The sequence below is a fragment of the Emys orbicularis genome, chromosome 1 (assembly GCF_028017835.1).
Source record: "Emys orbicularis isolate rEmyOrb1 chromosome 1, rEmyOrb1.hap1, whole genome shotgun sequence".
Taxonomy (NCBI): domain Eukaryota; kingdom Metazoa; phylum Chordata; order Testudines; family Emydidae; genus Emys; species Emys orbicularis.
In genome coordinates, this window is record NC_088683.1 from 305,830,744 (window position 1) to 305,858,113 (window position 27,370).

A 27,370-nucleotide genomic window follows, 5' to 3' on the forward strand; every position below is an offset into this window, starting at 1 on the left:
AAAACTTTTATAAACTGAGCCAAATTAAAAAACATTTAAGATAGAAACATTGATATGTAGTGTACCAAGCCCAAAATGTCACTGAATGCAAAGGTAAACTTGAAGCACCCTTAGGAAAAAAACAAACAAAACCCTGTAGCAATAGTATTAGAATTCACGAACTAAATAGACTCTGCGCTTGGATGGGACATCTCGGAAGAAAACTGAAGTGGGCAGCTTGGAATGATGTTTCGGATGCAATAAGTGTCACCGTTTCCTCTGACTCAGTATGTAACCAATGCCCCAAGCAAGATGCTAGGGGCCACTTTTCTGCTGGAGATTTAGTTTTTCTGAGAAATGAACAGGATACCTGACAACTTGGGGTTACTAAAATTTTGTGGAACTTTTCCTAATACTACGGGTATTTAACCCCAGTGCCCTAACTTCCCTAGCTTAAATTCTCCCAGCAGTCTCAAGTGGATATGATATTCTTTGTCACTTTCTGTCCTGCTGTTAAATAGCGACTGTGTTTCAACCCTGAGAGAGCTGCATTTCAATAATGAGTGAAGAGATCGCTAACCAGCTCAGTTTTTGCAAGGAGCTGAGTAACTCCAAGAGGTGTTGTAAACCCTCAACTTCCATCAAAGCCAATGGGTGCTTAGAGGTTTGCAATTTCCAGCCCTGATTGCTTTGGAATCTTTCAGAATGAAAGGTACTGTATAAATAATGTTATTTGTCATTATTTTATTATAATATCATGGAGGCATCATTAGCAGGTCCATAATTAAGATTGTTGAGATTTTTTTCAATTAATGCAGAGATTTAAATCCCTTTGTTAAGGATGAATGTTATTTTGCCACCAAAATTATACCATTGACTCATTTTGTTGTTGTTACACATAAGTCTGCTCAGTAGTTTAGAAATTGGAAAGTGTTAACAATGGACCCCTTTTGAAATATTATGGATTTTGTCTAAAGTTTTTCAGTTCCCTCTAGTTTAAAAATAGATTTAACTAGTGAAACTTCAGGTAGATCTGAATAAAATCTCATCCATAGGCTAATTTTAAAATAAATAAAGTAAGAATAACAAATTTATTAGTATTATTCACCACACTGCTTCTATTTATGCCAAAGAAGATGATGGGGAAAATAATATTAACCTAAAATTGATGAGCAACATTTTCAGTATCAAATGCCGATGCATGTAATGTTCTACATCCACATGCCGGCATTTCAGAGTTATGGGCCAGTCCTTTGGCAAAGCTCAAAGCCTCAAAAGCTCGGTCTCCGCTCTGACTGAATTGAGGAGTCTTGCTAGTCAGTCACCTTTATGAGCTGTGGCTCTTTGTGAAGTCTGCACCCAGATATCACTTAGCTCACAATGTTCTGAACAGCTAGAACGTGAACACTTTGAGATCAACAGGGCAATAGTCGCCATGCCTTGCTTTCTGCAGTGTTAGGGTTGCCAACCCTCCAGGATTGGCCTGGAGTCTCCAGGAATTAAAGATTAGTCTTTAATTAAAAATTGTCATGTGATGAAATCTCCAGGAATACATCCAAACAAAACTGGCAACCCTATGCAGTGTCCCCTGCCTCCCTAAAGTTAAGAGGTAATCAGGGCATTGAGAACTAAGGGAGGAATAGTCAGGTAGCCTATGATGCCTGGGTGATCTTAGAAACTCTCGACTACACTGGGATCTGAGGGTACTAGCTTGAGCCTCTTGAGCTATTTAAAATCTGCAGCTTCTAAAAGCAGGCTAGCTCTTAAGTGAGGCAAGTGCATTAGCACTTACAACTCTAGGACAAGATTTTCCAAAATGGGTGCCAAAAATAGGATCCTAATTCCATATTTAGGCACCTGAATTAGAAGCCTGGTTTTCAAAGAAGCTGAGCATCCTGGAGCTCTCACTGACGTCTGGGTGACTATAACTGTCCATGTGTGCAAATCAGGGCACAGAACTAAGGCTTTAAAAAGGCAAAAGCAGCGGAAGAGCAGGGAAAAGGGATACAACATCCAAGCAAAGTGATCAGGGTGATGATAGGAACATGTCATTCATTCCGTGGTTGTTTCCTTTTAAGCTTTGCACAGGAAGTTCCATTCCTCTCATCCTCTTTCCATCATGTAACTCCCCTGACATGCCTCACAGCAATTTCTAACTTCATATCCAGTGTCCTTATGTCCTTTCCTTTCAACATTAGATCCTGGCAGCGGTAAACAAAATGAAAAATGGTGTCGATAAGGTAAATCGGATGCTCCATTTACCCTTCTTCACAGTGAACAAAGTGGCATTCATTGACATTTAAAGGGATCATATTTAAAACTGATACATTGGTATTGCTTTATACACAGCCCACACTTAGCATGTGAAACTCACTAGCACGAGATATTATTTAGATGAGTCACTTGGGGCCTGATCCAATGCCCATTTAAGTCAATGAGACTTATTGGATCACGCCCATATATGAATAGTGAGAACATTCATAGTTGCATTAGACAGGATATCTTTTTCAAGAAAAGAGATATGTGCTCATGCTTTGGACACAAGATGATTGTGCTAAATGTCAGAGATATGAAATTTGCAATGGTGGTGTAGGCCTGTCAGTCCCAGGATATTAGAGAGAGAAGGTGGGTGAGGTAATAGCTTTTATTGGACCCACTTCTGCTGGTGAGAGAGACAAGCTTTTGAACTTCTTGAGCTTTTCCTCAGGTCTGTGTAGCTCGAAAGCTTGTTTATCTCACCAACAAAAGTTGTTCCAATAAAAGACATTACCTCACCCACCTTGTTTCTCTAGAGATTATGAAGAAATTTCCCCTATGTTCTGATTATTCTTTAATTATTAGGTTTCTTTCACCTTTCTCTGTAGCAGCTGTAACTGGCACTGTCAGGGACAAGTTACAGGAGTATATTATAGACAGATCCAATATGGCAATTCCTATGTTTCCTATGATGACACAAGAGAAGGGAAAAGAGATGGATGGAATGAGACTCTTCCACAATAATTTTCCTGGGCTCCTCCAGATTTTAAAGTCAGTCTTGCATTATGCAACAGTAAAATGGCAAACTGCATTCCAGTGTAGAGGACTTCATGCTGCTCTGCATAATGTCTTAGTTATCAAGGAGCTATTTCAATAGAGATCTTTTATGTAAACCTTATTGAATATTTTGGTATTTCTAATAAAATGAACCATACATACTTGGACACTTCTCCATGAGTTTGATCAGCAGTGTCCTGTCAGTAAGATTTATAATCTCTCACTCCTCTTGAACTTTCCATAGTACAAGGATGTTTGATGAAATGGGATGTGATCATTCCTGTGTCACTTCAGATTAAAGTATTGGAGTTTTTACATGACGGATGCAGTCCAAAAGAACAGCACAGTCTCCCTCGTGTCTTTTTGCAAAAAGTACTAATATATAGTATATATAAAGTCTCTCTCCATTATGAACCAAAACACATCTTAGAAATAGCAGTATAGCAGTGCTTAGGGATTACTGCGCAGTACTGTATATTTGAAGGGATTATTTAATTATTTTTATATCTCCACCCCCAGTGTGAGTTGTAAGATTGTGAAGACACGCACAGGTGGACCATCATCAAATGGCAGTCAAGCTGTTATCTACAAGGTGTTGGCATTTAAATTTGGAATTTAATTAGGATTCCAGGACAAAACAGATTCTGGAGAAGCTGGAAATGATAATTTTGGTAAACTTCATGGTTTAAACTGAATCACAGTAAAATTTCATGGTCATGACAATGGCAAAGTGACCAGGTTAGTCTCTAGTTACTATCTGTGACAACTTTAATTACCAGGGCTGAGATTATGTACTGCAGCCTACGATGGCTTTAAGTCACCTTTGTGCGCTTTTGATCCTGGGCTGTTCTGCAGGCTGGAGAGATCTCAAGTGTAATTTAGCATAGGCCATGGGCTTGTCTAAATTGCATCAGCCTCTTTAGGCTGCCATACAGACTATAGTCCTGTCTCAGTGCAGGGGCCTGGACTAGATGCCCTGTCAAGGTTCCTTCCAGTCCTGCATTTCTATGTTTTTATAGCATTGTTCAGAATCTCCAGAGTGCTGTGTGCTCCAGCGCTTTCCCTGACGTTCCTCTCTTACCCACAGCCCCACTCCAGCACAAACCCTACACGAGGGTTTGCAAGGGGATCCTTGGGAGACAACTTTATGGCCATCTTCTACAGTGCCTGCATTTGGAAAATTCTCCCTTGATCAGATATGGGGCTTTCAGGTTGTCTGCCCAAAGGAGCTGAAACAGGGATGAGGATCTCATCCCAGGATTTTGTAGATATTTCAAATCTTGGTACCTCTGGTATCTTTGAGGGAAATCAAGGAAGATTTTGTCATAATCCCTCAGTTAGTAAGTCCCCAAACATTATTCTAGTGTGTTCGAATCTGGTAGTATCCCTTTAAATAGTTTGAGCGCCCTCTATTGTGTGCAGTGTTGTATGCATCAAAACCTGCCAGATCAGCAGTGTGTGTATATGTAGGTAGGCTTAGCAAAAGACACAACTGGCAATGAGGATCTTAATCCAGGAATACAGTGAATAGTGATCTTGAGCTCTAGTGAAACTGAAAAGGAAACTGCAGCCTGCAGCCACCAGGACTAAGTAAACTGCTCATTTAGAAAGTAAAGCGTTAAAAATGTCTGGTTGTTTGGGAAAACTGACTTGATAGCTTAGTAGAGGAATGGCTCATCTTTGTCAAGAGTCTACAATGGTACATAATAACTACCAATTCAATTGATGCAAAAAAGGTGGTGGTTTTATGGAGCATAACGGGCTCAACTTATAAGATGCTGCATGATATAACTGCTCCTACCAAATCCACAGACAAAGCATTTGCTGAGATAGTGGAAATTCTAAAAAATCACCTATCCTCAAAGCCACTGTTGATTGCAAAGTGAATTATATGCTGAGTCAAAAAGCAAATGAATATGTGGGCGAATTAAAAAAATTAACAGAGCATTTCCAGTTTGGAGTTTAAATGATATTAATTTAAAGGCCTGCTGGGTGTGCTATGCAAATGAAGCAATCCAAAATGACTGAGGCTGGTTTGATCCTAAAATGTGCACTAGAAATTATTGTATTAATGGAGTTAGCTAGTAAAGATGGCAGGATGCTGCCACAAAACAGCAGTGGGTATATGTAAGTAGGCCTTGCTTCATCTCTAAAGAGAAAGAGACACAATTCTGAAATCTGAAACTATTTCCAACATGGGTTTTAAGTCCTGTTACTCTACCTCAGAATTTTGTCCACATGGATTTACAAACTCTTGAGCAGTAGTTAGCAAGGTAGCTGATGCTTGGGCAGTGTAATACCCAGCATATTGTGGTCTTAATCAGCCAGTCTTATTTATGTTAGGTTAGATACAGTAACTCCTCACTTAAAGTCATCCCGGTTAACATTGTTACGTTGCTGATCAGTTAGGGAACGTGCTCATTTAAAGTTGTGCAATGCTCCCTTCTAATGTCATTTAGCAGCCGCCTGCTTTGTCCACTGCTTGCAGGAAGAGCAGCCCATTGCGGCTAGCTGGTGGAGGCTTGGAACCAGGGTGGACCGGCAGCCCCCCATCAGCTCCCCGCTCCCCTAAGTTCCCTGTGCAGCAGCCACCCAGCTTGCTGGCAGTTCAGCTGTCCCTCCCCCAACTGCCAGGTGCTGCTCCTGCCCTCTGCCTTGGAACTGCTCCCCGAGCCTCCTGCTTGCTGTGTGGGGGGGGGGGGGGGAGAGGGGGGAAAGAAGGGAGCTAATGTCAGGGTGTCCCCCTGCTCCTGCACCCTGCTTATCCCATCTCTCTCCCTAGAGCAGGGCGGAAACACGGCAGGGCTCAGGATGGAGGGAGCTTCCTGACAACAGCTGCGTCTCAGCTTGCTGATTAACTTAACAAGGCAGTGTACTTAAGAATGCAGTCAGCATACTTAAAGGGGAAATGCGCATCTCTCTCTCTCTCTCTGTCTGCCATGCTGTCTCCCCTCCCTCCATTCCTGCTGCCCTATAGACTGTGAGGCTACATTAACAACCATGAGTTAACCCTTGAGGGCTCAGCCAATTGCTAGTTCATCATTTAGCAATAAGGCATTCCCTGGGAAATATCCCACCCTCTGACTTCACCACCTCAACCAAGATTCACTATCATCATTGCTGTGTACAGTATTAAATTGTTTAAAACTTAGAGAGAGTGAGAGAGAGAGAGAATGTATGTATATATTGTGACAGACCCAGACCAGTGGGGTACAGGAGTCTGGTAGAGGGCAAATATACTGGTCACTGGATGAGTAGTTTTCTGTTCCCTGAGTGACCAGAGCAGGGGCTGCACTAGAGTAATCAGGAACCTGCTAGAACCAATTAAGACAGGCAGGATAATTAAGACACCTGGAGCCAATTAAGAAACTGCTAGAATCAATTAGGACAGGCTAGCTAATCAGGGCACCTGAGTTTAAAAAGGACCTCACTTCAGTTTGTGGTGTGCATGCGAGGAGCTGGGAGCAAGAGGCACGAGGAGCGGAGAGTGAGAAGACATATTGCTGCAAGACTGAGGAATACAAGCATTATCAAACACCAGGAGAAAGGTCCTGTGGTGAGGATAAAGAAGGTGTTGGGAGGAGGCTATGGGCAAGTAGCCCAGGGAGTTGTAGCTGTCGCGCAGCTGTACCAGAAGGCACTCTAGACAGCTGCAGTCCACAGGGCCCTGGGCTGGAACCCGGAGGGCGGGCCCGGGTTCCCCTCAAACCTCCCAACTCCTGATCAAACACAGGAAGAATTGACCTGGACTGTGGCTTCTACCAGAGGGGATGGTCTCTGGGCTGTTTCCCGACCCACATGGTGAATCTGTGAGGCGAGAAAATCCGCCAATAAGCGCAGGACCCACCAAGGTAGAGGAGGAACTTTGTCACAACTGGTGTCAGCAGTGGGATTTTGGTGTGCACAGCGTGGCGGAAGAAGGAGGGTGATTTAAAAAAAAAAAAAAGAGTTTATTTTCCCCCCTACCACAATGGATGACGTAGTGCGGGCACTGATACAAGCCACAGCAGCCCAGCAGGAGGCTACCCATGTCCAAGCACCAACAGGAGGCAGTGCGGCTGCAGCAAGAGACTAATCGCCTGCTGATGGACCAGGCTGCTCAAGACCGAGCTATGTTGCAGGAACTGGTAAAGACCCTTACAGAGCTGAACTGCGGCCATGATGGGATGCGGCTCATACGTGCCAGCCATTGGCTGCAGAAAATGACGCGGGAGGATGATGTAGAGGTATACCTTCTGGCCTTTGAGAAGACAGCCCTACGGGAGGCCTGGCCTCGAGATCAGTGGTCTGGCATCCTTGCCCCATTCCTGTGTGGGGAGGCCCAGAAGGCCTACCATGATCTGCCTGAAGAGGCTGCAGCAGACTACTCCCAGCTGAAAGCAGAGATCCTGGCCAGATCTGGGGTAACAACCGCAGTGCGGGCCCAGCGGTATCACGAGTGGAGGTACCAGGAAGACAAAACCCTGCGGTCCCAATTGTATGACCTCATCCATCTCGCATGAAAGTGGTTGCAAACAGAGTCCCGGAGTCCGGAAGAGATACTAGCGGTTCTGGTCATCGACCGATACATAAGGGGACTACCGCCAGACCTTCGCACCTGGGTAAGCCAGAACGAACCCTCCACCTATGACGAGGTTGTCGTCCTGGTAGAGAGGCAAAGGACAGCGAGGGAGCTGACCCGACCAGTTAAGGAAGAGGCACCCCGGGTTAAACTAGCAGCACCAAGCCCTAAAGCTCGGGTGACTGGGCCACCAGGAGGGCCCAGGTGGAAAAAGAGAGGGGCTGAAGGCCCACCAGAGGCCACAAAGAGTCGGAGCACTGAGGGAGAAGAGGATCGTGATGTTAGACTGCCCAAACCAAGAGACCGGGGAACGCGTAGGGCTCCATACAGATGTTATGCCTGCGGGGAGTGGGGACATATAGCTGCACAGTGTCCCAATGCTGAGGAGCCTATGCAGTGTAACCTGGGGAACTGGGCAGACCCATGCTCCCTAATCCACCTTGTGGGGGTCTCACTAACCCCACATATGTATACCAGACCAGTGAAACTAAATGGGGTAGAGACCACGGCACTGGTTGATTCGGGGAGTGCTATCACGCTTATCTCAGGGAAGTTCATGAAGCGTAGTCAGCTGCTGCAGGCTAAACGTACGGGGATAATATGTGTCTATGGGACAGTTAGTTACTACCCCACCATCCCAGTAAGAATCGAGTAAGGGAACACTACTGAGGTAGCAGCAGGTGTAGTCCCTAAACTCCCATACACGGTGCTCATAGGGAGGGACTTCCCAGGGTTTGGAAACTTACTCCCAGTAGGGGGACTGGAGAAAGATGGGAACCCTGTAATTAGAGAGGCATCCACAGCAGACTGTCAACCCCCAATCTTCTCTGAAATATCCCCAGATTTGTTCTCCACTCCCAGACTGGGTAGAAAGACAAAAAGGGAAAGAAGGGCAGCTAAGGCCTTGGGAACCCGAATACTGACCCAAAGCCAGAGGGTTGCTCTCGTAGGTAGGCGGACCCGAGCAGCTGAAAAGGAGGCCACACAGGAGGGAGAAGCACCCGAGTCTGACCCCCACCCTAACGCCTCTGAACCAGTAGAGGCAACAGAGACTGGACCCCTGGAGAAGACGGCTCGGGGCCACCAATATATACTTGTTGTTTTGGACTATGCTACTCGCTACCCAGAAGCCGTACCCCTGCGGAACACGGCCCCTAAAACAATAGCCAAAGAGCTGGTGGGGATCTTTGCCTGAGTGGGTCTACCGAAGGAGATATTAACAGACCAAGGAACCTCATTTATGTCGAAGCTAATGAAGAACCTCTGTACGCTGCTCCATATACATACCCTGAGAACTTCAGTCTACCATGCACAGACTGATGCGTTGGTAGAAAGCCTTGAGGGTTCGGTTAAACCTATGCTAAGGAAGGTGGTAAGTCGGGACGGGAAGGACTGGGACACCCTACTACCCTACCTTATGTTTGCAATCCGGGAGGTACCTCAGGCCTCAACTGGGTTTTCCCCCTTCGAGTTATTATATGGGCGTCACCCCCATGGCATACTAGATATCGCCAAAGAGATCTGGGAAGAGGAACCCAATGAGGGGAGAAATATAATAGAACATGTAATGCAGATGCAAGACCGGATAGCCCAGGTCACCCCTATTGTACGGGAACATTTGGAAAAGGCACAGGAGGCCCAGCGAACCCATTACAATCGCCAGGCAAAAGTGCGACAGTTCCAACCAGGGGATCGGGTGATGGTGTTGGTACCCACGGCAGAAAGCAAGCTTCTGGCCCAATGGCAGGGGCCCTATGAGGTGTTTGAACCCGTGGGGGAAGTAACCTACAAGGTGCGGCAGCCAGGACGCCGAAAACAAGAACAGATTTATCACGTCAACCTTCTGAAAGCCTGGCATGCACAAGAGGCATGCACAGCTGTCCGAAAAGACCTAACCCAGGAAAACAAGCCTTCCAAACCGGTGAGAGTGTCTCCCGATTTAACACCAGACCAGAAGAATGAGGTGTCTGAGATGATCTTCCGGAACCAAGATGTGTTCTCGACAAAACCGGGTCAAACAACCGAGACATATCACCACATCGTCACGAACCCTGGGGCCAGAGTAACAATGAGGCCCTATTGGGTGCCAGCGGCCAAAAGGGAGGAAATAAAAGCAGAAGTAAAAAAAATGCTGGAGTTGAGGATCACTGAAGAATCCCACAGTCAGTGGTCCAGCCCAATCGTGCTGGTGCTCAAACCTGATGGCACCACAAGATTTTGCAACGACTTCCGGCGACTAAACGAAGTATCCCAGTTTGACGCGTACCCCATACCTCACATAGATGAGCTAGTGGACCGTCTGGGTAATGCCTGGTACTTGACTACCCTAGACTTGACAAAGGAGTACTGGCAGATTCCCCTTGCGGAAGACACAAAGGAAAAGACTGCGTTCTCTACACCAGAGGGTCTTTTTCAATATACTGTCCTCCCTTTTGGACTACATGGGGCCCCAGCTACCTTCCAGGGCCTCATGGACAAGCTATTACGCCCCCATAACAGTTATGCTGCTGCCTACTTGGACGATGTGGTCATTCATACCCCAGACTAGGAAACCCACCTAGAGAAGGTGGAGGCAGTCCTCGATACCTTCAGGCAAGCTGGCCTTACAGGAAACCCTGCCAAGTGCGCTGTAGGGTTTACGGAGGCCAAATATCTTGGCTACATTGTGGGAAAAGGTCTGGTAAAACCCCAACTGAACAAGTTAGAGGCCATCCAAAATTGGCCCCGACCAAGTCGCAAGAAACAAGTCCGGGCATTCCTAGGTGTGGTGGGGTATTACCGACGATTTATCCCCCACTTTGCCACAAGGGCAAGCCCCCTGACAGACCTAGTGAAAGCCCGTGGACCTGATCTGGTGAGATGGTCTGACGCAGCAGAGGAAGCGTTCACAGACCTACGGACTGCCCTCTGCAGTAACCCTGTACTGATAGCCCCTGATTTCACCAAGGAATTTATCCTGCAGACAGGGTTGGGGGCTGTTCTAGCACAGATGGTCGGGGAGGAGGAACACCTGATTCTCTACCTCAGTAGGAAACTCCTTCCGAGGGAACAAAAATATGCAATGGTGGCGAGAGAGTGCCTCGCCGTAAAATGGGCCATGGAAGCATTGCGCTACTACCTGCTGGGGCGCAGATTTGTCCTCGTGACTGACCATGCCCCTCTTCAATGGATGCAGCGGAACAAGGAGAAGAACACAAGGGTGACCAGGTGGTTCTTATCCCTCCAACCTTTCCAGTTCCGTGTGCAACACAGAGCAGGGAGCCGTCATGGCAAGGCCGATGGCTTGTCACGTGTGCACTGTCTGGCGTCCCAAGCTGCCCAACCCCTTGGCGTTGAGCAGGGGGGAGGGATATGTGACAGACCCAGACCAGTGGGGTACAGGAGTCTGGTAGAGGGCAAATATACTGGTCACTGGATGAGTAGTTTTCTGTTCCCTGAGTGACCAGAGCAGGGGCTGCACAGAGTAATCAGGAACCTGCTAGAACCAGTTAAGATAGGCAGGATAATTAAGACACCTGGAGCCAATTAAGAAACTGCTAGAATCAATTAGGACAGGCTAGCTAATCAGGGCACCTGAGTTTAAAAAGGACCTCACTTCAGTTTGTGGTGTGCATGCTAGGAGCGAGAAGACATATTGCTGCAAGACTGAGGAGTTACAAGCATTATCAAACACCAGGAGAAAGGTCCTGTGGTGAGGATAAAGGTGTTGGGAGGAGGCTATGGGCAAGTAGCCCAGGGAGTTGTAGCTGTCGCGCAGCTGTACCAGGAGGCATTCTAGACAGCTGCAGGCCACAGGGCCCTGGGCTGCAACCCGGAGTAGAGGGCGGGCCCGGGTTCCCCTCAAACCTCCCAACCCCTGATCAGACACAGGAAGAATTGACCTGGACTGTGGCTTCTACCAGAGGGGATGGTCTCTGGGCTGTTTCCCGACCCACATGGTGAATCTGTGAGGCGAGAAAATCTGCCAATAAGCGCAGGACCCACCAAGGTAGAGGAGGAACTTTGTCAAAACATATATAGTCTTTTGTCTGGCAAAAAAAAAAATTTCCCCTGGAACCTAACAACCCCCCCCCCCCCCCCATTTACATTAATTCTTAAGGGAATTGGATTCGCTTAACATCGTTTCGCTTAAAGTCACATTTTTCAGGAACATAACTACAACATTAAGTGAGGAGTTACTGTACAAGTTTTGTTTGTCTTTTTTCCCTGTATGCCTGTATTGAATGTAAAAGGCAATTAATTATTTGCTGCCTTTCAGGTTGCTCTAGTACATCTAGGAATGGAAGATTCTAGAATATAAATAAAATTACCAACTTCTGAATTTTCAATCATTTGCAATAGATAAGTTTGTATTTTCCCCCCATGCATACATGAAAAATAAAACTAGATTTATCCTATAGAACATCCAGTTTCGGGAGCCCAGAAACTGTTGCTGTGAGATGTTCTTTTCATAAGCAACATAGAGAATAAGAAGCGTCCAATAACTAACCAATTTTCTTGTGTAATCACAAATGAAACATTTTATATCAGACTGTTAAATATCAACATTTCAGTAGTCAGTAATTTCCATTTCTAACATGATGTATGAAAACAATTTTCTGGGCAAACAATGGTGTACTGTAGGTTATGTTTTCATGTTTTTATGGTTTCCTGGTGGTTATAAATCCTGAATTTCAAAGATTTGGCAAAGTGCCATCAGAATATATTATCACTGAATAGTCTAAAGGGAGTTGTAGAACAAAGGAAAAAGATGTCAGAGTTTATTTTTAAAGCTTCTCTTCACATATTTAGTTCCTGTTTTGTTCTGAAAAGTTTTTTACTTTACGTAAGTCTTGACATTCAGAAAAAGCCACTCTGATAGAGTTATCAATTGTCCTGAACACTGAAAGGTATTTTAAAACAGAGGTTGAAACAATGAGGAACTTTCGGTCATAAGCTTGTTAACTGGAGAACTGCAGAGCTTTTTAAACTTATCTACTGTAGGGATGACAAGTTTACAGAATATGTAAATGACTCCCAATGTATTTGAGTCCTCCTTAGTCCTCAAGAGTGGTGGAGCTTGTTTGTCCCACCACTGTGGCCTACTTAGGATCAATGGGCTCCTGGTTCTTTATGCTCCAAGCCCCAGCAAATGCACAGATTTTAGCCCCTAACTTGCTAGATTTCCTGGACTATACAGGTTAAGATGCAAGTGGTGGTGGTAGTAGTAGGGTAAATATATGAATGTAGCCTCTGACCTCTAGAGTGGTAATTATGATGCATCTGAGAAATACCAAATGACGAAGGACTAAACAGCAGTAAGAAGAAACTAACATTTTATTAAGGGAAAGGATAGAGTGACATTAGAAGTGGTATGGGTGGGAACAAGAAATGAAAGGGAAAAGTATGGAAATCAAGCACAAGGCTGAGTGTATTGGAGCTTGGTAGGAAAGTGGGGTATCTCTCATTGTGAAATGGAGAGGTCACTCTTTGGGGTCCCCGCTGGTACAAGGGAAGCCACATGGCTGGCAGTTGGTTCTTTCCTGGCCAGTGGAGCCACAGATATCATCTTTGTGGCTGAGAGCAACTGAGCAATTCAGTTCTTTCTCTCCACCACTGCTTGTTCCGGCGCAGTGTGCATGTTTGGGTAGCCCCAGCCATACTCAGGCTGTCTTGGGCCTGTAGTTGGTCAGGTCCCTGGTTCTGTAGGTCTTTCTCCTCTCAGGCTGTTTTGGTCTCAGGAACGTGGGTTAAGCCAACCTTTGGGGATTCGGGGGAGGGGGGGCGAGTCCTTCATTTTGGAGCATTCTCAGAGGATCCTGCTCAAAGTTGTTAAGCAACCATTCTACTTTGTGTCATTTCTTCCTGCTGCTGCTTGTGTTGTGTCTGTGGGACAGCTCCTGCTTACAGGCTGCTAAAATGATAGGGGAGCCTCTATAAACGTTTTATTAAATCAATAGATGTTGCCATAAAATGAATCCAACTGGAACACCATTTTTAACACAGACAGACAGAAAGAAAAGAGAGCAAGAGCCCCTACAGCATATACAATTAAGTGCTATATTGTAACAGTGCAAGAGAACCTGTAAACTTTGAATATGTCATCAGACTTGGAGTACAGGCTGGAGACTCTCTTGCAGCACTGAATTTAAGAAATGGTTGGGGAGGAATGAAGAAAGAAGTTCTCAGGCTAAATTTGAGAGAATGGGTTGAGACTGTGCTGTCATTACCTCAGTTTGAGCGTCCCTCTACATAGACTTCCCATGAACAGAATCTTCTGCTTCCTGCAGCAGGGGCCTGATACAACTTTCATTGACATCAACAGGGCTTTTTCTATTGAGTTCAGTACCAGTTGGGGAAGGCCATAGCTGAAGAATCTGGAAAAGATGTTGGGCTTTTAAACTTTTGCACTTACCTACCCCTAAGGACATCTAAACTCAGGGAGGCGGGCATGGGGGAGAAGAGAGATCAAAAGCCTGGCTAGAGCTGAAGGGAGTGTTTGTGTGGGAGTCAGTACAGGTCCCCTCTTCTCAATGCCCTATTGTTTGTGAAGCCTTTGAGAGTCTCAGCGTTCTCTGTGCACTGGTACGGGGTTATTAGAAGACTGGCGTTTGGCTGGCTTTGGTGGTTGTCTTTTGCTGGCCCGTGGCCATTTTTTGCAGCCTTTGAATTAATTTGACTGGGAGTAGGATCTAGTGACACACAAACTTCCACCTGCCTGAAGAGTGGGGCTGAAACAGCTAACCAGCCCCCACCTTGACTGATCACTGGAGCGTGGGGTAGCCTACTGGTGGCAGGGATGCTCCTGGCCCCCATGCCTGATGCACTAGGGTGCCTCTTCTCCGTCCACCCGGCCGGCCCCCAGCCCGAGGCTCAGGCCCACACGTGTCTGTGGGGGCCTTTTACGGAGCGCACTGTCACTTCTGCACAGCTTCTCCGAATCCTCCCTACCCCGCGTGGGCCGGCCTCCCTGCACGTGCATTGCTCCCCTCGTGCGGGCTCAGCCCCCACCGTCTCCACTGGTCTCGGCCGTGCCTGGGTTGGGAGGCGCGTGCTGACCTCGCTCTCCCCGTCCTTTCCCGTCCCGCTGCGTTCTCTCGCTCAGTCCAGCGGGGACTCGCGCTATCCCCTCGCCCAATAGGAGGCGAGGGCAACTCTCACATGACCTTTTGCTGACCTAGAGCGCGCTGTAGCTTGTGCGCGAGACCGCGGCCTGGCGAACCTCGCGACGGTTGGTTGGAAGTCGCGCGAGAGCGGTGGAGGGGCGGGACGGAGCGGAGAGCGCTGCGGCGGCCGGAGCGAGCCCGGCGGCTGTGCGCTGCTGAGGGGGTGTGACATGGCTGCGGGCGCCGGACGCTGCGGAGTCAGGTACGGCCCTCCCCCCTCCGCCGCCCCGAGACCCCGCCCGAGGCGCCTCCGGCCCCGCTGCCCGTGACAGACCCGGGCGGGCAGCGCAGGCGCTTGGGGATGGGAACGATCCGCGCTGGGTGCAGCGGAGGCGCTGCCCCTTCCCTGGTCCCTCGCTCCCCGGTCCCGTGAGGGGAGGGAGCCAGGGCTAACGGCTGGATCCGGGGGCGCTTCTCCCCATCACCGCAAGGGGAGCATCGCTGCCGCCTCCCTGCGCGGAGCGCTCGGCAGAAACCCCCGACCTGGGAGCTGGCCCGGGTGCGTGTCGCAGCAGCGCTGGGCTCGCTCCCTGGGGCTTTCCAGCATAGCAGGGGATGGCGAGCTAGTTTGGGGGACCCGTCAGCGAGCCCGAGGGGCAAGGCCCCCTCCAGCTGCTGGCAGGTGCGAGGGTGTTGGGAGTCTGAGCAGAGACTGTCCTCCCTCCTCCCCTCCCCCCAGCACCTGTTTAATCTTTAGATCAGCTTCTGGTTAGTAGATGCTGAGTAAATGTGAAATCTCTTCCCACCCCCCAAATTTGGCTGCTGAATAAGTGAAGGGCTTTTGGTTCCTTTCCCCCCTCCTGTCAGGTCTGGGCCTCCTGGCTGCGGGGGGAGAGAGCCTTCCATTTCGCTCTCCTAGACTTTATTTTTGTGAGTTGATCCCTGTTAGTGGTGGTATCTGCCTCATGGCTGCTGGTAACTTTCCCAAGCAGCCAATTTCACTTCTGCCCCAAAGTTCTGAATAACATCTGTACACCACACTAGGATCCTGACTGGAATTCTCCAGTATTGTTGTAATACAAATAATAAAGCTTAAGCATAATAAAAATGACTAGTCTTCTTAATTTCACTTTGCTGCGTCTTGGGAAAGATATGAGTGCTATAGTAGAGGCATTGGAGCTGTCCATCTCAGATTCAGGAAGACAGCATTGCATCTGTTCACATTTGAAAGATTCTTTCAGAACCCTAAGGATTAGCACTTAGATATGGTAATGGGCGCTATAAAAATGGAAATAGATAGAAACTTGGTTTTGAGATCCTAAATTATATGTAAATTTGTGACATTGGACCCATTTGTCAGGGGAAGGTCTCCAGTCAGTGTGAATGAGTAGGCAAGTGGATTTTTCATGTCTTGGTTTTTATGCCTAATTATATTGCTAACTATTCATGCTGTATCAGCTTTGTAAATTTCTCATGAAATTTCACTGTCCTACACAAAATGTAGAAGTCCATTCACTTGATGATGAAAAAAATTAGTGATATTACTTACTCTTACTGTGGATGGACAGCAAAAGAAAATAGAATTATTGATAATCTGAAATTTCATATCCAGAAGCAACCCCACTCTCAACATTTCTGATGGTAATTATGAAGTTTTCACAGATGGATCAAGTAGAGTTTGTTTAGTTTAAGCAAACATTTGACTTTCCTTAAAATGGTTTAAACATGTATATTTTAGGGTGGGAAAAACATGTTTACTTTTGCTTACATCTACCATTTTACTTCAGGAAAACTGTAAAATATTAAAAAGTATTTTTGAGGGTTCTTCTGGTTCCTTTGCTAGTACTGCATAAGAACATGATGGCTCTGCTTGGTCAGACCAGTGGTACATCTAGCCTGGTATCCTGTCTTCTGACAGTGGCTAGTGCCAGATGCTTCAGAGGGGATGAACAGAACAGGGCAATTATCAAGCGAACCATCCTCTGTTGTCCAGTTCCAGCTTCTGGTAATCAGAGTGTTAGGGACACCCAGAGCATAGGGTTTCATCCCTCACCATTTTGGCTAATGGTCATTGATGGACCTATTCTCCAGGAACTTAACTAATTCTTTTTTGAACCCAGTTATACTTTTGGCCTTCACAGCATCCCATGGCCATGAGTTCAACAGGTTGATAGTCTGTTGTGTGAAGAAGTACTTCCTTTTTTGTTTTAAACCTACTGCCTATTAATTTCATCGGATGACCCTTGGTTCTTGGGTTATGAGAAGGGGTAAATAACACTTCCCTATTTACTTTCTCCACACCATTTATGATTTTTATATCCCCCATTAGTCATCTCTTTTCTAAGCTGAATAGTCCCATTCTTGAATCTCTCCTCAGATGGAAGCTGATCCATCACCCTAATCATTTGTGTTGCCCTTCTGTGTACCTTTTCCAAGTCTAATATATCTTTTTTGAGATGGGGCGATGGGAACTGCACGCGGTATTCAAGTGGATTTGTATAGTGGCATTATGATACTTGGTCTTATTATCTATTCCTTTCCTAATGGTTCCTAACGTTGTTGGCTTTTTTCTTTTTTTTTTTTTAACTAAAGCAGTTTATGAATAAAGAACACTATACTATTTTTATGATTGTGACGCTATCATCTGTGTACACTACCAGGAAATAAACAAAAATAGCCATGTTAATTTTGACTCTGTCATTAACATGGGGGGAAAAATGAGGACTTGGTGTTTACAATGGTGAAAGAAAGATTATTTTTAAAATTCTAAGAAGGCAGAAGAAGGGTAACTAAATTTAACATTTCCTCACAGGTAATTATGCAGCTAGAACATGCCCTAAAATGTTATATTTTGTGATAAAGCATGAAAAATATAGACTGCAGTTGCAGTGGAGACAGTTTTCTAACTTAATTTTGTTAATTTTTTTAAATAGCAGAATGGTCAAGTCCAAATTATAGACTAAAGATTTTTAAGTGTTTAGTGTATTTATCCTCAGTTTTAATTTTGTGGGTGTATGTTCTCTTTCTAAGAGATGTACTGCTTATTGTCAAAAACACTGACTCTCCCTGCTTTCAGTTTATGTACCAGGGGTCGGCAACCTTTGGCACGCGGCTAACCAGGGTAAGCCGGTATGTTTACCTGCCGCGTCTGCAGGTTCGGCCAATAGCAGCACCCACTGGCCACAGTTCGCCGCTCCAGGCTAATGGGGGCCGCGAGAAGCCACGACTAACATATCCCTTGGCCCGCGCTGCTTCCCACAGCCAAAGTGTACCAATCCGTGGACAAAATCTGATCACCCAACCTTTACTATGATTTATAGGCCTGTTCCAAAAAAAAAAATACCATGCGTGAGCAGAATTTTTCTAGGCTGCCAGCTCTGCTATTTAAAGTGATAGAGATCACATTAGACATTGTAAAATCATTAGAAATTGGAGATGGAAAAGACCTTCTAGACTTTCTAGTAAACCCTATTGCCAATCCAGGATTGTTAAACTTGGTGTTCTAGCGTAAGGTTGCAAAAGAGTTAACGTTTTCTCCCTCCTTTCATAACTTTCTGAACTGTTCAATAATGAAATCGAAGTTTTTCGTGCTTGGTCCCTGCCTAAAGGTGAATTTTTTTTCAGAAACTTTGAGGAAAATTCCTTTAGTTGTTTTAGATTTGGGGAAAAAAAACTTTCATTTTTAATTCAAAATCTGTATACACCTCTTTAGATAATGCTACTGTAAAAAAGCTGTGGTTTGAAACTTGACATGGACATAATGTTGTTATAGTGAAGGCTACCAGATCATCTATTCTGATCTCACTCTCTATCATAGTGCTTCAACGTAATCCAATACCCGCTCACAAAACCCAACAACCAAAATTAGACCAAAGTACTACAGCCCACAGTATATTAGACCAGTGCTTCTCAAAGCCGATCCGCCGCTTGGTCAGGGAAAGCCCCTCGCGGTCCGGGCCGGTTTGTTTACCTGCTGCGTCCGCAGGTTCGGCTGATCACGGCTCCCACAGGCTGCGATTCGCCGCTCCAGGCCAATGGGGACTGCGGGAAGCAGCGTGGGCCCAGGGATGTGCTGGCCGCCCTTCTCGCAGCCCCCATTGGCCTGGAGCGGCGAACCGCGGCCAGTGGGAGCTGCGATCGGCCGAACCTGCGGACGCAGCAGGTAAACAAACCGTCTCAGACCGCCAGGGGCTTTCCTTGAACAAGCGGCGGCCCGACTTTGAGAAGCACTGTATTAGACTGTTATGTGCCACAGACAGAAAATAGGAGGGACCAAGGTGCACCAGTGGCAGAAGCCCTGCTCTGGCAGTGAAATGATTAAGTGAGATATGCCCAGATAATCACATGTTGCTGAAGAAGACTAAAAAAACCCAAAAACCTCCGCAAACCCATGGTCACTGCCAATCTGACCGGAGGGAAAATTCCTTCCTGATCTAGCCTGTGGCGATCAGTTAGACCCTTAGCATGTAAGCTGGAACCAGCCAGCCAAGTACCTGAGAGAGGGAATGCTTGGTGACACCTCAGAACCCTGGCCGTCTCTGTTCAGTCACCCATCTCCAGTTGTGACCATCCCTGATGCTTCAGAGGAGGGAGATTTAAAAAACCCTTCCAGAATACATTGGAGGTGGGTGGAGAAATCCCTTCTTGACTCTGGCAGATGACTGGCTGAAACCCTGAATTATGAGCATTTAGGAACGTTAAGACATAAACTGGAAGTGAGCCCCTTGGCTGTTGAGCCCTGTCCCTATCATCCTAAGCAACTCCATCATACAATCACACTCTCATATAGTCCAACTCTCTCTCAGAACTAACTAAGTTATTTGCCCCACAGCTCTTATTGAGAGGCTGCTCCAAAACCTCATTCCTCTCATTATTGAGGACTAAAGTCTTTGTTTGGTTTGGAAAAAAATGGTTTAGATTTAACAAAGATGTGTGCAGAATGCACAATCGAAAATTTCCTTATGTTCTCCGGCGTGCATTTGAATATAGATATGTTGAGTATGTGTGCACAGCCAGTTAAATTGTAATTATTATTATTCGGCACCAATAATGACAGTGACACAATTCTGGTAAGTTTCATTGCCGTTCAGTGACAACAAAGTGAAATGTTAAAAATAAAGTGTGTGTCATTTTCACCAGGCACTGCTCACCAAGGGAACTTGTCCCACTCACTATTGACTAAAGGGAAGTATATTGGTTTTAATTATAAGATTTTTAAACATTTTTTCTTTAAAAGAAACTAAATGTAAACTTTAAAGGGAAGTATCTAAAAGGCAACATCTGCATGGATGACATTTTTTTAAACTTTTTCAGTTTTAAGATATCTTTTGTCACAAAATTGTGGATTCATTGCTTGTTTCATCAAAAGTAGTTTTCTAAATATATGCTAGGTAAATGGGAAGCACAAAATAATGATGTGATAAATGTTTTTCTCTAGGTATTTTTGAGCTGACTTTCTTCCATGACTACTAAAATCAATTAAACCATGGATACTTATACCAGGGCCCGAAGCAGTCAAAGAAAGCCTAAAGTGTCAATGAAAAAGGTAAACAGCTATTTTGTTCTTTTAAAAAAACCCTAATTCTTTGTGATCTGAATCTTGAGAGTTAGATTGAAGAAAATAAGCTGACAGGTCTGGTAAATTTTCATTTTTGTTTTGTCTTAGTAGGCTAAAGATTTAAGGAGGCAAGTAGTTTTCAGATTGCTTTTGCTTTGGTACATTTGTAAATCTGGGAAACTGAGTAACTTAAACAAAGGACATAGTGGACTTACCTCTTGCTTCATGTTTTCTGTAGTTCTTATGAAATCTAGAAGGTTTTCAGAAAAATTGCAACTGTTAGAAGATTATTACCTTATTTAGCAAACCTAAATATTTTATTTGGGAGTAATAGGTGTTCATATTAGTATAGTTTCCTACCACAAAAGAAAACAGAAATATGTTGTTTACAGTCAAATCTTATTTTGTGACATTTGTATTAAGGGTGTTATAATAAGACATATCTACAAAAATTAATTCCACCCCAGGTTCTTGACTGACTTATGCTCAAGTTCAATGAACTTCTGCTGGGCAATGCTTTTGGTGGAAAAATAAAATCTGTCCTCCGTTTGTTATGGAGGGTATTTATAACAATTTTTGTTGTTGTTGTTTCATTTAGGGTGTGATGTTTAGCAGCTTTAATAATCTTACATGCTTTTTTGAAATAAGTCATTTTAGATTGGGGAATATCAGAAGTCTTTCCTCAATGATTTTCTTTCTGTTTAAAACTAGATTTTTTTTCCTAAGTGTTCTAAAATCTACACAGTTACTCAGATAGCCTTGAAATTTGGTGTGCCTCATGGTGGTGCAGGGTTCTGACCAACGAGTTCCCAAAATATAGCTCCTGGAAAAAAACAGCTTTTCTAAAAGTTGATGGATTCTAGCAGCCTGTTTTTGCTCACAGATAGAGATCAACCCAGGGCTCCAATCATTGCATCACAGTTTCACATACTCAGAGTTACCTCCAACACAGTGCATGGCATCAACCAGCCCATTGGGGGAAATCAAATTCAAATGTTGACAAATGTCTTTACATGCCTACTGGATTACACTGAGCATGTGTGGACAGAAAAATATTAACAGAATTGTTGGCCTTCAAAGTTGCACACGAGCTGGATGTTCAAGGAAATATACAATAGTCCTTTGAACCTGACCCACCCCAGGCAATGTCCGTTCTAGTCACACCTTGGGCATGAATGTTTAAAAGATTTGGTGGCATATCGCTAAATTCTGTCTCTGTTAGGGTTTTGTTTTTATTTTATAAATAAATATAATCTTTATATTTTAATAAAATATATATGTGAATGCTTGCTGGCAGGATAAAGGCATTTTATGGGGTGGAGTAGTGGAGGTAATATAGGTGAGAAGGATTTGTGGCAGCATCAGGGTGAAGGGGATAAATGGGGATAGGTGGTAGGGGACATGAGAGGGGTTGGGAAGCCTGTCAGCCCCACATTCTTCCATTCTCTCTGTGCGTGTCAGGATTGGGGGGGGGAGTCTGAGCCCCTCTCTCTCCCTGCCCTATGTGAGCTGAGATCTAGGGTTCCTGCTCTCAGAGGTGTCTGAGCCCTGTAGTAAGTGAAGGCCCTAATAAAGGCCCAGTATAAGGCCTGAGGCCTGAACTAAAGAAATGGTCAAGACTTTGCTAACATAAAGCAAAGTTAAGCTGTGAGCCAGAGGCAGGCCCTGCTCACAGAAGCTGGCAAGGAAAGGGCTGATGCTGCAAAAAGGTACATACCTAAAAAGTACTGAACACTAGATATCAGAACACTCCAATACTGGAACATTCCACAGATAACATGGAACAGGCCGACCCATCCCAATGACAGGGGCAAAAGGGTAAAATGATGGATAGAGTTGTTTTGATCGAACCAACATGTACAAGGTGAGAGGCGGCACCTTACTACGTAGAGGGATTGTACCTTGCTGCGTAGAGGGGTTGCACCTCAGTACGTCAGGAGTGATGTGTAACTTGTTTGTACCTGTGTATAAGAATGTATCCCTGGGATGGTGTCTTTGTCCGGCCACGGGGGCAGTGGAAAGTCCTGCCACTGAGCCGGGTCCATTGCCAAGAGGCACTTTCTCGTAGTATGCCCTGAGTTAGGCTAAGAAACCTACAGGGAACTGCAGTTGTGTCCAAGGTCGCAATAAACCTAGTCGATATGACTTTGCATCTTACTAGACTCTGTGGTTATTGGGGGTTCTCTTCGGGTCTGCTGGGTCAGCTATCTGCGCAGAGCTGGGGCAGCACACAGAGGGAACACACGCACGCAGCCGAGTGATATCAACATAGGAGAAAGCAGAGCACCACACCGGTAGCATCTGACAACAAGCCCCACTCCCTGATCCTCTCTGTGTGCACCATGGTCTTGAGGGTCCCTGTCCATCTGGGGTGAGGGGGTCTAGGCCCCTCTCCCTGCCCACCTCATGCGACCTGGGATATGGAGGAGGCCATGGTTCTTTGGGGGTATGAGCCTCCCTCTCTTCCCCCCCCGGGGTGTCTGTGGCAAGATCTGAGGGATCCCTTGCCCATCTATGGGGGTCTGACCTCCTTCCATGTGCCCACTCATACGAGCCAGGTTCTGGAGGGCTTGTCTTTGTGGGTGGGTCTGAGCCCCTCTCCTTTCCCCATCTCATGTGAGCTAGGATCTGGGGGGGGTCCCTGCCCACATGGGGTGTCTGAGCTCTACTCCCTGCCTCCTTTTGTGTGTGCCAGGATCTGGGGTAAGCCCTGCCTCACTGGGTGCGAAGATGTAGTATTGATCTCAAAGGCCTAAAGAATTAATGCTGTTTATAAACTCTTTGACTGTCAACATTAAACAGATAGGTAAGTTAAACAGAGGCCTTGGTTTTACTCTGTTACATGGCAAACACCCAAAAGCATTAGTTCAAATTAAAAGTTTATTGATTAAACATAAGAAATTAAAACAGGCATTTATATTGAAACTGTGGTTGAGTGATTATGCAAAACAAACTTAGTCAAAACCTTTAAAGTCTCTCTTTTTGGAGACAAAATATGAGGCCTGGTCTACACTAGGCGTTTATGTCGAATTTAGCGCCGTTACATCGAATTAACCCTGCACCCGTCCACACCACGAGGCTATTTAGTTCGACATAGAGGTCTCTTAAATTCGACTTCTGTACTCCTCCCCAACGAGGGGAGTAGCGCTAAATTCGACATGGCCATATCGAATTAGGCTTGGTGTGGACGGAAATCGACGCTAATAGCTCCGGGAGCTATCCCACAGTGCACCACTCTGTTGACGCTCTGGACAGCAGTCCGAGCTCGGATGCTCTGACCAGCCACACAGGAAAAGCCCCGGGAAAATTTGAATTCCTTTTCCTGTCTGGGCAGTTTGAATCTCATTTCCTGTTTGGACAGCGTGGCGAGCTCAGCAGCACTGGCAACGATGCAGAGCTCTCCAGCAGAGATGGCTGTGCAATCCCAGAATAGAAAGAGGGCCCCAGCATGGACTGATCGGGAAGTCTTGGATCTGATCGCTGTGTGGGGCGATGAGTCCGTGCTTTCCGAGCTGCGCTCCAAAAGACGGAATGCAAAGATCTATGAGAAGATCTCTAAAGCCATGGCAGAGAGAGGATACAGCCGGGATGCAACGCAGTGCCGCGTGAAAATCAAGGAGCTGAGACAAGGCTACCAGAAGACCAAAGAGGCAAACGGACGCTCCGGATCCCAGCCCCACACATCCCGTTTCTACGAGGCACTGCATTCCATCCTTGGTGCGGCCGCCACCACTACCCCACCACTGACCGTGGACTCTGAGGATGGGATATTGTCCACGGCCGGTTCCTCGGACATGTTAGCGGACGGGGAAGATGAGGAAGGAGATGAGGAGGACGAGGCAGTCGACAGCGCTTACCAAGCTGATTTCCCCGACAGCCAGGAGCTCTTCATCACCCTTACAGAGATCCCCTACCAACCCTCCCCAGCATGTAACCCGGACACAGATTCAGGGGAAGGATCAAGCGGTAAGTGCTTTAAACATCTAAACCTTTATTTTTTACAAAACTGGAATATTAAGAATAAGAACAATGTGTGCTTCATGATTTCTTTACCCTGGGCACTTAAGTAATCAGTTCCAACTATTTAAAAAAAATCACACAGTGTCCGGTTGTGCATGATTCTGCTGCCCAAGCTGCTCCACTCTTTAGTCCCTGCAACTGCAGCTATATGAAAATCCGGTCTATATGTCCGGGGATAGAGCAATAATCCTCCACTGACATCTCAACGAAGCTCTCCTGCAGGTAATGGGAAAGCCTGTTCATCAGGTTCCTGGGGAGAGCGGCCTTATTGGGTCCTCCGAAGTAGGAGACATTCCCGCGCCAGGAGACGAGCAAGTACTCCGGTATCATTGCCTTGCACAGCATGGCGGCATAGGGCCCTGGTCTTTGCAGGCTTTCTCGAAGCATCCTTTCCTTCTCGGTGTCCGAGATCCTCAGGATAGTTATGTCGCTCATGATGACCTGCTTTGAATTAGGTAGGGGACTGTTAGTATTGGGACTGCTTGCAAGTTCCTTTACAGAATTGTAACTGCTGGTTTGCAGCCACGCGGTGGATGCGGGAGAGGGGCAGCATACAGGGATCTTTCCCTGGGACATCCGCAAGGGGGTGGGACAGGGCCAGAGTTCATGCTTGGCCGATTGCTGGCAGCAGAGACTGGCATTGCTTTCAGTGTGAAAGGAGGCCAGTGGTACTACTAAAGTTTTAAGCAGCCACAAGTCTACGGCTTACCATCTTTGCCTGCTACAGAGATTACGGTGTCCTGCCACGCTTCCCAGATCTGCAGTGCAAAACCCCGGGCACTGAAGGCGAGGTCCGAAAATTCGACCTTGTCCTGAGTGCGCATGTGATAGGTGCAGTGCATGGTCTTGTTCACAGAGAAAGACTATGTTCTTTGTTCACAACTACATTTATCTTTCGGAGGAATTCACTACCTTTTTCTCATTCCCACAGCCACATCTGCAACTGTCTCCCAACCCAGCCTGGCATCACACTCCCAGAGGCTAGCGCACATTAGGCGGAGAAAGAAGAAGACGCGAGAGGACATGTTCTCAGAACTAATGGACTGCTCCCGAGCCCAGGCAGCACAGCAGAACCATTGGAGGGAGAATTTGTCCCAAATGCACCGGACACACATGGAACGTGAGGAGAGGTGGCGGCAGGAAGACCAGCAGGCGACTCAAACGCTGCTTGGACTTCTGAGGGAGCAAACGGACACGCTCCGGCGCCTTGTTGATGTTCTGCAGGAACGGAGGCAGGAGGACAGAGCCCCGCTGCAGTCTATCAGTAACCGCACTCCCCCGCCACCAAGTCCCATACCCCCCTCGCCCAAAGTCCAAAGAAGGAGGGGCGGCAGAGTCCGTGAAAACTCTCACTCCACCCCTGCAGACTGCTCAAGCACCAGAAGGCTGTCATTCCCCAAAATTTGAAAAGTCCTTTCCTGCCCGCCTCACCCAAGCCCCCGTCCAAGTTTCACCCCCCAGTTTCATGTGTGGTTGTTAATAAAAAATACGTTTCTGTTCATTACTGTTTCAGTCATGTTCTTTTGAGGGAGAGTCTGTCTGAAGGGGGGGAAGGGGCTTGGTAATTGGACAGGACAGTCCCCTTTAGCAGGGTACACAGGCGGGGGCAGGTCCAGCAGCAGGGCACATACACAGTGCAGTGACTAGTTACCCTGGTCAGTCTGGGAGGTGGTTTTCATGTTCTGTGCGTGGGGGGGAGGGGTTGTTGCACTGTGACTTTGTTGCGGGGGAGGGCAGTTACAAATCTTATGCAGCGGTCCTTGTCCTGGATCACAGAGCCACGCAGCAGGGGATCTGTAACCCTCCTCCCCCTGCCATAAACTCACATAGCCCCCACATACACGCAGTTCCGCTCAGGAGGGCTGGCAGGCTCCATTGAAACAACCAGTCCGCCACTGCGAATCCTGTCATTCCTGGAGTTTAGAAGGATCATTTGCATCAGTACACTACACCCGCTCCCCAGCACAGTCTGCGTCCCAGGTTTCAAACATTCCCGCGAAAACAGTACTAAAGACAACGGTGTTCATTAACAAAATAAAACTGATTTTATTTTTTTGGAAGGGGGTGGCGGGGGTCTGTAACTGGAGAGGATAGTCAACATTAACTGGGTAAAGAAACGGTCGCAGGTTCAGCTTCTCTGTACAGAAACTTAAAAGTCACTGGTTACCCTGCTCACTGTGGAACCTAGCTTTCAAAGCCTCCTGGATGCACAGCGCGTCCCGCTGGGCTCTTCTAATCGCCCGGCTGTCTGGCTGGGCGTAATCAGATGCCAGGCTATTTGCCTCAACCTCCCACCCCGCCATAAACGTCTCCCCCTTGCTCTCACACAGATTGTGGAGCACACAGCAAGCTGCTATAACAATGGGGATATTGGTTTCGCTGAGATCACAGCGAGTCAGTAAGCTTCTCCATCTCCCCTTGAGACGGCCAAAAGCACACTCCACCACCATTCTGCACTTGCTCAGCCGGTAGTTGAACAGTTCTTTTTCAGTGTCTAGGGCTCCAGTGTAGGGCTTCATGAGCCAGGGCATTAGCGGGTAGGCTGGGTCCCCAAGGATCACTGTAGGCATCTCCACATCCCCAAGAGTTTATTTTCTGGTCCGGGAAGTAAATACCTTCCTGCAGCCGTCTAAACAGACCAGAGTTCCTGAAGACGCGAGCGTCATGAACCTTGCCCGGCCATCCGACGTTGATGTTTGTAAAACGTCCCCGATGGTCCACCAGTGCTTGCAGCACCATTGAAAAGTATCCCTTTCTGTTAATGTACTGGCTGGCCTGGTGGTCCGGTCCCAGGATAGGGATGTGAGTTCCATCTATAGCCCCACCGCAGTTTGGGAATCCCATCGCGGCGAAGCCATCTATGATGACCTCCACGTTTCCCAGGGTCACTACCTTTGAGAGCAGTACCTTAACGATTGCATTGGCTACTTGCATCACAACAACCCCCACGGTAGATTTGCCCACGCCAAACTGGTTCGCGACAGACCGGTAGCTGTCCGGCGTTGCAAGCTTCCAGAGGGCTATGGCCACTCGCTTCTGGACAGTCAGGGCTGCTCGCATCTGGGTGTCATTGCGCTTCAGGGCAGGGGACAGCAACTCACAAAGTTCCATGAAAGTCCCCTTCCGCATGCGAAA

General features: G+C 46.7%; 1 protein-coding gene across 1 annotated transcript in view; it reads left to right on the forward strand.

The window, feature by feature from the left end:
* Window positions 1-14,835: 14,835 nt before the first annotated feature.
* Window positions 14,836-27,370, forward strand: part of AKAP11 (A-kinase anchoring protein 11) — a 73,453-nt gene continuing 60,918 nt past the window's right edge. Inside the window, exons 1-2 of the mRNA XM_065423390.1 lie at window positions 14,836-14,920; window positions 20,096-20,203. Of these exons, the coding sequence (XP_065279462.1) occupies window positions 20,144-20,203 (60 nt within the window). The 5' untranslated portion in view covers window positions 14,836-14,920; window positions 20,096-20,143. The remainder of the gene's footprint in view (window positions 14,921-20,095; window positions 20,204-27,370) is intronic.